Source organism: Carya illinoinensis, chromosome 16 (genome assembly GCF_018687715.1).
Source record: "Carya illinoinensis cultivar Pawnee chromosome 16, C.illinoinensisPawnee_v1, whole genome shotgun sequence".
In the NCBI taxonomy this organism is placed as follows: Eukaryota; Viridiplantae; Streptophyta; class Magnoliopsida; order Fagales; family Juglandaceae; genus Carya; species Carya illinoinensis.
Window position 1 is genome coordinate 2657273 of NC_056767.1, and position 13654 is coordinate 2670926.

Consider the following 13654-nt stretch of genomic DNA (forward strand, 5'->3'; position numbering starts at 1 on the left):
TCAGAAAAAGGCAAAGGTCCCCAAAACAAATTTTTAAAGAAAGATGAAGATGGATGCCATAGATGTGGTATGACTGGACATTGGGCTCGTATCTGTCGTACAGATAAGCACTTGGTTGACTTATATTAATCTTCTATAAAAGAAAAAACAAAGAAATTTGAAACAAATTTTACTGAACTATCATATGCTTTAGATTCTATAGATGGAGAAGATATTACAAGTCTTGATGTTTCTGATTTCTTTGAGGATTCTAGTGGTAGAGTTGATCATGAAAGTGTTCCTTTTTAATGTATTACCTTTATCTTATTATAAAATATTTTTATATTCTGCAATGTTTTGTAGTAATTAAAGTTTTATTTATTCTTTTATACTTATTATAAATTATTGATGATATGATTTATCTGAGAATGGAAATGGAGCATCCCTGAAGGATCGCCCTAAATCAATAATTTTATTGAGTATCTTATATGAGTGATATTTGTACCAAAAACTCATTATGATTTATGCACCTGAAGTTGCATAATTGAAATTGTGGAAAGAATATATATTTGAATGAAAGTCTCGAATGTGCTCCTGAAGCAGCAATATCGAGTATGCTCCTGAAGTAGTAATATGAAATGCAAACGTTCATAATATATTCTAAATCTGTATCAGTGACTGAGCAAAATAATGAGCTTTTAATAAGAATCATTATTCACGTCTTACTAGATCTGCATCATTCCCTGAATTGAATGATAATGAATTTATATCATTCTATTCTCTGAAGTGAAAAGAATGATGTGTTTCATTCAAAAAAACTAAAAGATTGGACGTGATAATGAATATCTTTTTGGGCCAGAAGCTCATATTGGAAAAGCTGTAAGCTTTCTCTTTGAGATGATATTATACAAATTATTGAATCAAATATTATGATGCATCAAAAGGTGATATGATTCAAAATATTTGTATCTTTTCATAGTTATCTTGATCATCCAAAATCAATTACGATAAATCGAATGATTTTCATATGTACGTCCATAAAAGAACCAGAAGATTCTTCTACTATAAAGTTTTACCACCAGAAATGAAAAGAAAAATTTGCTTGAAGCAAATAAGATGAAATTATTCGATGTTATCTTAATTATCATATGTGAACCAGAAATTCAGATGATAATTAAATTTTGGATACAATAAGATAAAAATGTCTCATATTCTAGCTGCTAAAATCTCAGCGAGGATTGAAGCCCCTGTAGGACAATTAAGAAATTCAGCAGTCTAAAGACATGTATAAAGGCATGTGAGACTTATCGATACAAAAGATAGAGTATCTCAAAAAAGAAAGGCACAAATAATTTGGTGCTCCTGAAGAGGCTATACCCACAAAACAAGCAATAAAGTCCATCCAAATTCTCTGTATAAAATTCTCCTATATAAACTCTTGAAGAGTACCTCCTGAAGAGGTTTTTCATGAAAATGTCTTCTCTTGAAGAGGGACAGGTACCTGAAAATAACGAGATCTCGTTACATTTCATGAATAATGGAGAAATTATGGATAGAAATAAAATTGTTATCGACAATGTATTTCCATATGAGATGGCAATTGACATTACCAGAAGTAATGATGAAAGTGAATCAAGAATCGTCGAAGAATATGACGTAAAATATTGGCCAAATTTGAAAGAAACAATTCCTGCAGAATTGATTCACTAGTAAAATATGATGCATCGGGACTTATAGTCCAAACACCTAAAGAGGTGATACTTGTTGAATGTCAGTAGGTATTTATGAAAAGGAAATAAAAATGTGATATATAAATCACGAGTCAGTTTCTCAATTCCTGCAGAATTGATATCACTAAGTAAAATGTGATAAATATGGACTTGAAGTCCAAACACCTAAAAAGGTGATTTTTGTTAAATGTCGGTGGATATTTATATATATGATATAAAAAACCTGAAACTTTTAATATGAAAATTAAATATAGAAATCACAAGTTAGTTTCTCGAAGAAACAATATTGATATGATTTTAAAGTGGTTGAAATCATATTGAGATTTTTATTAGCTTGAAAGTTACCGAGAGTTTGGATATGCATGATTAACTGCATATTTATATGGATCATTGGATCATGATATATATATATATATATATATGAAAATCCCTTAAAGATAGAAAATGTCTGAAGCTTCTAATATGAATACATCTGGAAATATGTATTCTATCAAGTTTCAAAGATCCTTATATGATCTAAAGCAATTCAAATGCAAATTAAAATAAGCTATTATTGCAGTTTATATATATGATTTAAATGTCATTAAGGTTCCAGAAGAGCTCATAAAAACTGCACATATTTGAAATATAAATCTGAAACCCTTGCGGCTTCAAGGGGAAGATGAATGATGTTATTAGTCATGAAATACCATCTTTTAATACAATTAGTATTTCAGATTCATATTATGGGTTTGATATGAAGTGTGCATTATTAAAGAAGAAATAAAAATGAGCACACAGAAATCTACCAGATGATAGATACACAAATATGAATATTTGTGAAATATTATTTTATTATCTTGAAGAAAAAATTACAGAAATTTGAAGCACTTTGCCTCATTCTTCAAACGTTCTTGTTCTTCAAGAATCTGCATGGCATCCCTATCTAAAGGGGTAGGCAATCGAAAAGAAGATTTAAGCAAGGATTTTAAATTCTTATTTTCTTGCTTTATTGCTCCTATCTTCATGTTGGACTCCAGAAGAAGTCGCTGAAGTATAGCAATATTATCGTGGAAATTGTCAACTCCACAAGTTCTGGATTGCAGTCGCTGAGAAAATGCGACAATGGATGATGAGTATCGGGTACCGAGACTCACAAGCTCATAGATAGCTTCATTATCTGACCTACGAATCAGATCATTATATTGCATGATAGCACCTGTGGTAGAAGCAGGAATAGCTGATGAACGAGGTGCAGAATACCTCATATATTGACCCTGAGGAGATTGTTGAGCCATTGCAGAGAGAGATTGCAGGATAAGAATGTAGAAAGAGATTGTAGAGTAAAAATGCAGTATGATTACAGAAAAGTGAAGAAGATGAGATGCGAATGAAGATGAACTGAATATCTCTTTTATAGAGAAAATTATGATACAGCATCTCTCGTGAAGCAAGAGAAAAGAGATGGAATATAGCTTCATAGCTCTGCGGCGCCTGACAGCACGCCTGACACCTACAGAGGAGTTGAAAATCCGCGGTGCTTGTCTGATCTTAAAAGGCTGGCCGCCGTTTTTATTAAAAAATGAGGTTAGCGGTTTAATGTTGATGAATTCTCTACTAACTGTGTTATTTACAAGAACTCCAGAAGAGTACAACTCCAGAAGAGTAGTGATGAGCAGAAAGATCCAGTTGTGATTATTTTATCAGCATGGATCAAGTCCACAGTTAGTTGGATGTACAGATGCGAGTTATCTTTCAGATACACACAAGAAGATCATTGCAATTCATGAGAAGAAAGTTGAAATTGATATCAAGAAGAATATTGGAATGCGGAGGTTTGAAGACCTGTTATCATGCACTTTTCAGGGGAAGTAATGTCTTGAAGACTTGTACTGATTGTACTCTTTTTCCTTCGCTAAGGTTTTATCCCACTGGGTTTTCCTTTGCAAGGTTTTAATGAGGCAATCCTAAAGCACTTGGCGATACACATGAATACTGTACTCTTTTTCCTTCGCCATTGGTTTTTTCCCACAGGGTTTTTCCTTGGTAAGGTTTTAACGAGGCATATTCTTTAAATATGGTCATCCAAAGGGGAAGTGTTATAAACTATCTTGAATTGTATGACCACATTTATCTAGTCGTCAGTGCATAGTGCTAGCATAGTATTGCATAGTAACTGGCATAGTGAATGATTGACATATGCACAGTGCATAGTGCCAGCATAGTACTGCATAGTAACTGGCATAGTGAATAGTCGACATATGCACAGTGCATAGTACCAGCATAGTACTGCATAGTAAGCTAGCATAGTCCCCTTTGTTTGCCTATATATATCGTTGAATTCTTTAAGAAATTCATAAGTTTCATAACCTTTCTGAGCTCTATTTCTTTCTCTCTCCTTTTAAAAGTTTTATAATACATTATGGCTCTCTCTTTTCTATAATTTTATAACAGATAATAATATAATTAGTAATTCGAAAATGAACATGGGTTGGGCTGTCACTGTCAGACTCCATGTTCTTGGGCCTCAGACTCCATGTTCTTGGGCCTTTAACATTGGACCCCCTCACTGGTTTAAATCATCACTAGGAATATTATATATGATTAACTACCAATAAGAAAACTACTTTATGGAAAATATATATAGTTAGCTTTCTCCAAAATAGATAGTAATTTTTTTCATACGGAGAGATTATTAACATTATTAATTTAATTTAAGTCGTCTCTACTGTTTTGGAGTGATTTATTGAGGGGACCCCAGCCTTTTGGTACATTATTTGCACACAAGAGTTGGGTGCTGCTATGCAATGTGATTAATAATTTAATGATACTTTCTTTATCTCAAATTGCAGTTGTGGAATCTAGTGCTGCTATGCCTTCGTCAAGGTCTGAATCAATGCCTGATGTAATTCATTTGGATAGCTCTCTGCCTGAAACTACTCCTCAGGATCATTTGGATAGCTCTCTCCCTACAACTACTCCTTCTAATGTTCGCCCTCCTATCACAATGTACTTCAGCTTTTTGAACTATTTTCAATTTATTGGGTTGCAGTTTATGCGTGCCTTTGTGTTGTAAAGAGAAATGAATGGACTCTTAAAAAATACAAAAGATTTAGCTATTAGATTGGAATCCAGGATTTTGAAGATATGAATTTGAAACAATATCAAGAATATTTCTAGTGAAGCATTTTCTCAATTGCCGCAGAGTCAGTTTGCTAATGGACTAAAATGACCAAGTTCACCGATTAGGAAGTATACAAATAGAGTCCAAAAATGAATAACGAATATGATGCTTGTGATTTCAAAATTAGAGATACAACCCAGCAGCAAAGACACAACAACAATATATAGCTTTCATATATAGCTTTCAAAATCTAACAAATGATATTGGTTTGCCCCAGGAGTGGACATACTAGCTAATTATCTTCAAATAAAAAAATATTAAAAAAAGAGATTGACCCTTCTTGTTTCAGAAAAATGGATCCCCCATTTGCAGCAAAAAAAAAAAAAAAAAACCAGGTAATCGGTTAATTTTCAAAAAAAGTCAAATTCGATTAATTTGGTTGGTTCAGAACTGCCTGCTTCGGAATCTCCTATGTTCAGGCCGGGTCGGCTCTTTTTTCTTTTCTTTTCTTTTTTTTCTTTTTTTTTGGGGGGGGGGGGGGGTCGGGTCGGGTAGGGAAGATGAGGTGAAATAGTTTTAACTTTTTAGGATTTGAAACAAGTGAGATCCCACTGTATTTATATAGTATCCGAATCCTTGAGATTTTGTACTGTTCAAGTTGTTGTGTTTATTTACTGTTTTAAACTATTGATTGTCAATTTTTTACTCTTTATTTACTATTTATTTAAATAGATGTTTTCAAAACTTATAGATGAAATACAATGTTTGGATAGGGAAAACTATGAGACCGTACAGCCTAGATGAGATGCTTTGCCATCCAATCCGGGCTTAAAGTAATCCTTTTGAAAGAACGTAGAACGTATATTGTGCCAATTAGAAGAAAGTGCAGGAGGAAATGGGGCCGATCTTGTCATTAATTTTGCATTATTTTCTGTACAGGTGATCAGCCGTTTATCTGTCCATTTTCCCACCTCTTTTGCTTGTGTGTGGTGGTCCTAATTGCATGCACTCTTCGGCTGATACACCCCAAGAATCTTTCCCTCGCAATGAAATTCCAGTGAATTAAACCCATAACCTTTAGCTTTGATATCACTTATCGGATGCCACTCCACCTTAGAACTAATTGATGTTAGGAAAAACAAAATCAAGTCTTTTATAGCATTCACACCGCACCCCGCAACCTTATTTTGGAACCAGAGAGATTGATACGTGGACACACCCAACAATAAAGTACACCAGCTCACCACCCCCACGAGTATAGACGCCGGAACCTTGACATGATGTGTGGGAAACAGAGTTAATTTCCATGCAATAACCGGCAGTCCTTTAGTTATTCCAAGTTTGGGTTCTGAATAAGATTGACTAGTAGTGGAATATACAAGAGTCACCAGAGCAGAGCCTATGGCAGGGGGATATAAAAAACTAGTTTAAGTTGGTTACACTGTTATTTGGCCTACGGTGCTAGCATGATGTGTCGTAATTGGCCCTTTTGATTTTGATGTATAGTTACAAAAGTATATATTATATGTGATATCTAGAAGGGACTGTTCCATGATATTTGGGAATCCCATAAATAGGCAGGCAAATTATAAAGTGAGAGTGAAAAAGAAACACAACTTTATTACAATCACTCAAACATTAAGATACTACAAGTATTTTTACACACAAAGGCATAAAAAGTTAAAAAGAAACACAACTTTATTACAAGCACTCAAACACTAGGATACTACAAGTCTTTTTACACACAAAGGCATAAAAATTAAATACTTGATCTTGAACATACAAAAGAACAAGCTCTCACAAAAGCAAAGACCAAATTGGACACTTGCGTAGCCTCTATGAGGGTCTACAAAAGATGAGTGAGAAGAAAAAGATGGTAAAGAAAGTGTGAGAGAAAAATGGAAAATGAAAGTCATAGAATTCGAGGAAGATGGTGGCTGAAGGGCTGTGAGAGAGAATTCTAGGGATCAGAGACCAAGGAAACACTGCATGGTGTAAACTAAGGGACATAAAAAGATTTGGAGGAAGTCATACTCGGTGGTGGGTAGCTATGGAATTGCCATGAAGCTGGGCAGAGAAAGAGGTTGTCTTCAGAATAAAGGAATCATGGAGCAACAGGTGGGTAGAAATTGCGTGATGTTATCAATGGTGGTACTGGGTGAAGAATTGGCAATGCCAGCATCAAGACCCAAATCTCCTTTTATTGAACACTCGCTTTCTTCCTCATTTGAATGATTTTTCTTAATTCTCAAATCATTTAGCTTCTTTTCCACAGCCTTCATGGTTAGCCTATCCTCTCCATTTATGCTTAAGCACCTTTTTGCAATATCCAAAACTTCCTTTAGCTCTTCAACATTGTCCTCATTTTTAATGTGGCGCTCAATAATTTCTAGGCAATCTTCATTTAGAGGAGAAACAGAGTATGTTGGTAGATTTTTTTTACCTGTTAGTAACTCTGCCAAAATAACGCCAAAGCTATAGACATCACTTTTTTCTATTAATTGACCAGTGCGTAAGTATTCAGGATCCAAGTACTCAAATGTTCCTTGCTCTAATCGCATGTGATCAAGAGGAACTAGTCTTGAAGCTCCGAATTCAGCAACTCTTACTGTATGATTCTCGTCTAAAAGTATATTTGCAGATTTCACATTTCTGTGAATAATTGATTTGGAATGTAGGTATGCAAGGGCTCTTGCAGCTTCTGTTGCTATCTTCAAACGCTTTTCCCATGAGAGCAAAGATGACTTATCTTTATCATGGATATGGTCAGAAAGTGTCCAATCTGTGATGAATTCATAAACTAGCGAGGGCACTTTTGTTTCCAAACAACAACCCAATAGTTTAACCACATTCTTGTGGTTTATTTGAGTAAGCACAATCATTTCATTTATGAAGGGTTTAATCTGATCTTTGAAGTGTTTAATCTGGTCTTCATCAACAGTTTCAGACTTTTTAATAGCAACCACTTTATTATCTGTTAATACTCCTCGATAAACCGTTCCATCGCCTCCTTGGCGAAGCTTTCTACTCTTGTCATAATTATTAGTGGCCTTCTCAAGTTCTCTTGCACGGAAGATAACTGGTTTCATCGATCCTTGATGATTAGAGAGTTGTGCGTTGAAAATTTCCAGTCTGAGCTTAATGGCACATCTTGTTTGTATTACCCAATATACCCCAACGCTTCCAACTACTAGCACTAAGGAGGTTGTGCCGATACCTACATATAGTTGACCATGGAGATCAGCTAATAAAAATATTTCTATTATTTCAATTTTGGAAAATATATAACTGTTTTAAAAATTAAAGAAACGCATATGTAACAGCATATCTAGTAATTTGGAGACATCTTGTTATGCAAATATAAAGACGAGATCAATTGAGGCGAATAAACGAATACATCTTGACCATTAACAATATGCATCTAATGAATAAATCATCAATTAATGTAAGCTTGTAGAAGAATTAAAGATCTACCATGGGCGGTTTCTAAATGTTGTTCGCCTTAAAATTAAAAATATAAATGAACTACGAGTTATGAAAAAAAAAAAACTACGAGTAATGATAGATATATAACTCTTTTTACACTTACTTTTATCTCTGTTTTAAATGGATAACACTTTTATAAAATGAGTCGTAAAATGATAATAGGTTATGATAATTTTAGAAAAAAATTCTTTCATTTAAAATGAAATTGTAAAAGAGTTTTAAAAAGAATTGTATGTATATATATACACACACAAACATATACATACAGGAAATGTACTTACCAGCACCAATCTTTCGATCCTTTCTTCCTTTCTTCGCAACACAACCGGTTCCATCCTTTCTTCCGTCCCCTCGGCTCCCTTTGCGGCAAGAACATGTATAGTTTCCCATTGTGTTTTTACAGCGTTCTGGATAAGTGCAATTATTACCACTTTGGCACTCGTTAATATCTGTGAAACAATTCAACATCGTATAATCAAGCACGAATTTTAAGGAACCTAAAGTAAGTAGTTCAGTTGAAAAAATAAATAAATAAACTTGATAGCCAGGAGAAAATGACACGAATTAATGCAATATTTGAAATTCTAGAATTTTTTTTTTTTTTACTTAATTCTACGATTTAAAGTGGACCGAAGAAATAAACATACGAAAGTGATTTGCATTTAATATTGTTTGAAAGAGCAATTCATTCAATCGAGAAGTTATAAATGTTGTGGATTTCAATTTATACTCATATCTACTTTTTTTATATTTACAATATATTATTATATATAATGTAATATAATTTAGTTGATCTATACACACAAAATAAAAATATATAAGCCAAATAAATATTAAAAAATAAAATCAAAATATGAAAAAATTGGATAAATAATATTTCCAAGATATTTTTAAACAAATAAAATAGATGTGTTTTAAATGATGAACAATAAAAAGAATTTGTATATTGCAATTTAAAAGTAAAAGGAAACCATTGAGAATGCTCTTAAATTTCATATATAGATATATATATATATATATATATATATATATTTTGTAATATTCACTTAATATTTCACACACTCTCAATTGAGGCGCTATCAAATTTAGGCAAGAACTTGTGGAGATCATTTTGCCCTTTCCTGTGCCCCAGCCAGATTTTCCTACAATCTAATGTGTAGATGAGATAAAACACACTACAACAAATTCAGCTATTTGCCACCATTTTTTTTCCCACACATGAAAAATTGCCGCTTATACATATGTATTCTCACAAAATTATTGTCTCCAAAAATACTCAACAAAATTGTCAATAAAAATATCCAATATCGGCAACAAATAATCACCAAAAATATTTTGCGTCACAATAAGTCTAAATCTGCTGCAATGTGTTTGTTCTAACGACATACAGTCGTCACTAAAGGGAGAAACCTTTTCATAACAAACTGAATTCTATTGTGACAAACAAGTGTTGTCATTATACCCAGGATATATAAATAGGCCCAAGTTGCCAATACTAACATATTTCAAGGAATTGTCGTTGTCCGAAAAGCCAATTGAAGTCAAACATCCATTGTATAACCTCATGGCAATAAACTTATTGTTAGTCATCCAAGTTGCCATACTTGTATTTTTTTGGCGACATAAGTTCCCAGAAGACATCTATTTCCTACAACATATATTTGTGGTAAGTAATCAATAGCCAAGTTATGAATTTATCAGATAGCATATTAGTGGCAAGGTTGCATGCCGGGAATTGAGTTTGTTGGTCGAGATTGGGAGTTAGGTTTGCCGTATTACTGACAAACTAAATGACTTCTAGCAACGGCATAAATTGCCAATATATGTAAGTATTTTCGTCAAAATTTAAGATAGCCGAAAGTAGTAGTTAAATTGGCAATTTATTATCTACAATAATGTGGCGGTATTTTGTTGTGGCTTTATATTCATTTGCTGCAAATTAAATGGTATTTGCTGCAAAAACTTTTGGCGGCAATTGTATGTATTTGTTGTAGTGACATTCTCTACTCCGAACTATACATACCTTGGCAACCATTGAGGAGGTATGGGTTTCCACCATAACCAGGATTGCATCTGCAACGGTATCCATACGAGGAATCATAACATGCGCTGTTCCTTCCGCATAGGATGTCCGACTTTGCGATAGCACGTTCACACGTTTCATATCTAATTCCCCAATCAAAGACCACAGGAAATTTCATATTGGACACGTTTGGAATCAGATATTCGGGGGAGAAATGGAACGCATCTCTTTTAACAATGAAAGCATAGCTGCAGGGATTGGACTTCCATACTCCTTTGTGCCCAGAAAAGCTCCGTACTGATAAACTAGATTCCCCCAATCCTTTTGGAATGTTTAACTGGCAACACCCAATTCCAGAACAAGACCCATTGGCCACATCGTTAATGTTTTCACAAACAGAGAGGCAGCCCGTGGAGAAGTTTGCATTGTTCTTGGTACCATTAAGGTAAGCAATAGTGTCACAACCAATGGCCACGAACAAGTTGTGGGTGTAAGAAAATGAACTGGAGAAATTTACAAGTAAACGACTACTTCGATTATCAGGGGTACCCAACTCGTTGAAACATTCATAGACAGGGTACCCAAAGAACTCAAATTGACCTTCGAGGGAAATGTTCTGAACAACGAAATTTCCATACATTGGCCGGCGGGTTTTGCCGGAGGAATCGTATGTGCAGTTGACGAAGTAATTATGATCGAGATAGCACCTTTCAGAAGTGCCAAATGGAAATGGAATTTCAACATTTCCACACCGGTCGTTGCAGTTAGGCTTTGCTAATGGAGCTGCTGCTGCTGCTAGAATTGCTGCAGAAGCGGCCATTTCTAATATTAGTATGACACCAACGACCCATGTCATGTTGATCACTTGCAAGAGCATCATCCTTGGAAAACACATACCCCCTCTCTCTCTGCTAGGAGGAAAGGTTTCGTCTGTTTTGTTCGAAGCAGCGCTCCCGATAGATGGATGCTGAAGTTTTAATGGGCATGCATTTGGAAGGAACTTGGGAAATCCATTCAGAGCCATGATATGTTTTGTTTGAGCCAGCCAGATCGGCGGCTCCTACTTATAAAAGAAATTATATTTGCTTTGTAGGTAAAAAGATTGAAAAATTTGAGACTCGTATAAAAAATAATTGTTATTGGTGGATCTCATTAAGATTGAACAAGCCGTCCAAGATTGTATCTAGGATTACCCTAAAATTAAAGTTCTCATTTAGATATCGAGAATATTTTAGAATATATATAAATAGTAGTGAAATAATTTATGTATAGTAGTGAAATATTCTAAGTTACAATGTTTTATTGGGTTTTAAGAAATGAGAGAAAAAAATTTGAATAAAAATATTATAAAGTTAAAAAATTATTTGAGTATAATTTTTTAATATTATTTTTGTTTAAAAGTTTAAAAAAGTTGCATAGAATTTTGTATTTTGTTTAGGAATTTAGAAAAGTTGTAATGATTAGATAATGATTAGATGAAAAAGTTAAATAATTGAAATTAAAAAATATTTAGTATTTAAATAATGTTTGGAAAGAAAATATATAAGAATATCTAAAAATATTGAGAATACTTTGTTCCAAACCCTCCACTAAACTTAGGTTAGATTTGAATAGTGAATTGAAATGAGATAAATTAATATGAAGGTTAAAAATTAAATAAAATATTATTAGAATATTATTTTTTTAATGTTATTACTGTTTTAGGATTTAAAAAAATGAATTATTTATTATATTTTTATATATTGTAATAAGTATCTATCTTATATGAACAGTAATTTTCTTATCTTTATTGTATATTTATATTTTTATCCTCGAATTGTTTTTATTTTTAAACCAAAGCTATCAGAAGTAGAGGATCAAGTGGTTAGCCAGGTGGCCCCACTAAGGAAATATTTTACACGTCAATGGGATAAGGTTGAAGCAAATCTTGAATCTGGATGTTGAGATCCACCCGATTGGCAATTTGGGATGTTGCATCCATCGTTGTATTTATTGTATATTTACATTTTTATCTCTGAATTGCTTTTACTTTTAAACCAAAACTATCAGAGAGAGTCCAGTGGTCAGAGGGAAAAAAAAAAAAAGAAAGAAAAAAGTCAAGTGGTTAGCCAAGTGGCCCCACTAAGGAAATATTTTACACGGCAATAGGATAAATATGAAGCAAATCTTGAATCTAGATGTTGAGGTCCACCCGATTGGGAATTTGGGATGTTGCATCCATCGTTCTTATTTCTTCATCTTCTTTATTTTAAATTTATTTTTTTAATTATTTTGTTGATATGGTGTGTTTAAGTTATTATTTATTTAAGAAATATATATAATTAATTAATGGTTCCGTGAGCTCAAATATACCTATAAATTCAAAAAATAATTTTCTAAAAAATAAACGATATTTTGAGATACATTAATCTCTTCTTATTGATTGCTTTAATAATTAAGTTAGAAATTATATATATATATATATATATATATAATTAATGGTTCCATGAGCTCAAATATACCTACAAATTCAAAAAGTAATTTTTCAAAAAATAAACGATATTTTGAGAGTTATTAATCTCGTATTGTTGATTGCTTTACTAATATATTAGAAATCGTAGTTCTAACTTAATTAGTAAAGTCAAGTTTTTGGCCTTATCGTCACTACAATGCTGAGTTGAAGACTGAAAAAGATTCAATATAACCCTTTCAAAAAATTAAAAGTAAAAAATTCAATATAATGCGTCACGTTAACAAATATAATTAATAGCAATAAAATCTAAAAGATAAATAATATTTTTAGTTATAAAACATATAAGTGCCATAATTTTTTTTAAAAAAATTAAGTAAATAAAGAACTTACATGAAAATTTTAGTTTATTTTTCATAATTAATATCAAATCACCAATTGTCATAATTCATCTATAAAATATAATTTATTTTTCATCCCCCACCCATTTATAAAAATATATATATTGTATTTAATTAATGTTTGTCCTTCGCATGTGAACTAATTTAATGTCTTCTTAATTTAATCAGTTTAGTAAGTTTCTGTTGGTTAATTAATTTCAGAAAATTTAGTTTAATTATTAGTTAACTATTTTACATTTATTTATTTATTTATTTTGCTTTTCTTTAACACTTAGAATCAAAAAAAAAAAATGTTATTTTCCTTTTATTTTGAAAAAATGGTTGAATAGTACGCAGATAAAAAATAATATTATATAAAGTAGTTGTCTCTTTTCCCTGTTTGGTGTTGATTTATATCAACAAGAGGGCAATAATTGAATCACTTTTTTCAAACTATGATCGTCCATCAATAATAATAAAAGTTATAAAAATCTAGTTGTAAGT

General features: G+C 32.5%; 1 protein-coding gene across 1 annotated transcript; it reads right to left on the reverse strand.

The window, feature by feature from the left end:
- Positions 1-6412: 6412 nt before the first annotated feature.
- Positions 6413-11384, reverse strand: LOC122298558 (wall-associated receptor kinase 2-like). The gene is made up of 3 exons (XM_043108364.1): positions 10322-11384; positions 8580-8747; positions 6413-8029 (listed from the first exon to the last, which is right to left on the reverse strand). The coding sequence occupies exons 1-3, from the start codon at positions 11343-11345 to the stop codon at positions 6903-6905; spliced, it is 2319 nt and encodes a 772-aa protein (XP_042964298.1). The 5' UTR covers positions 11346-11384; the 3' UTR covers positions 6413-6902.
- Between the last annotated feature and the right edge of the window lie 2270 nt (positions 11385-13654).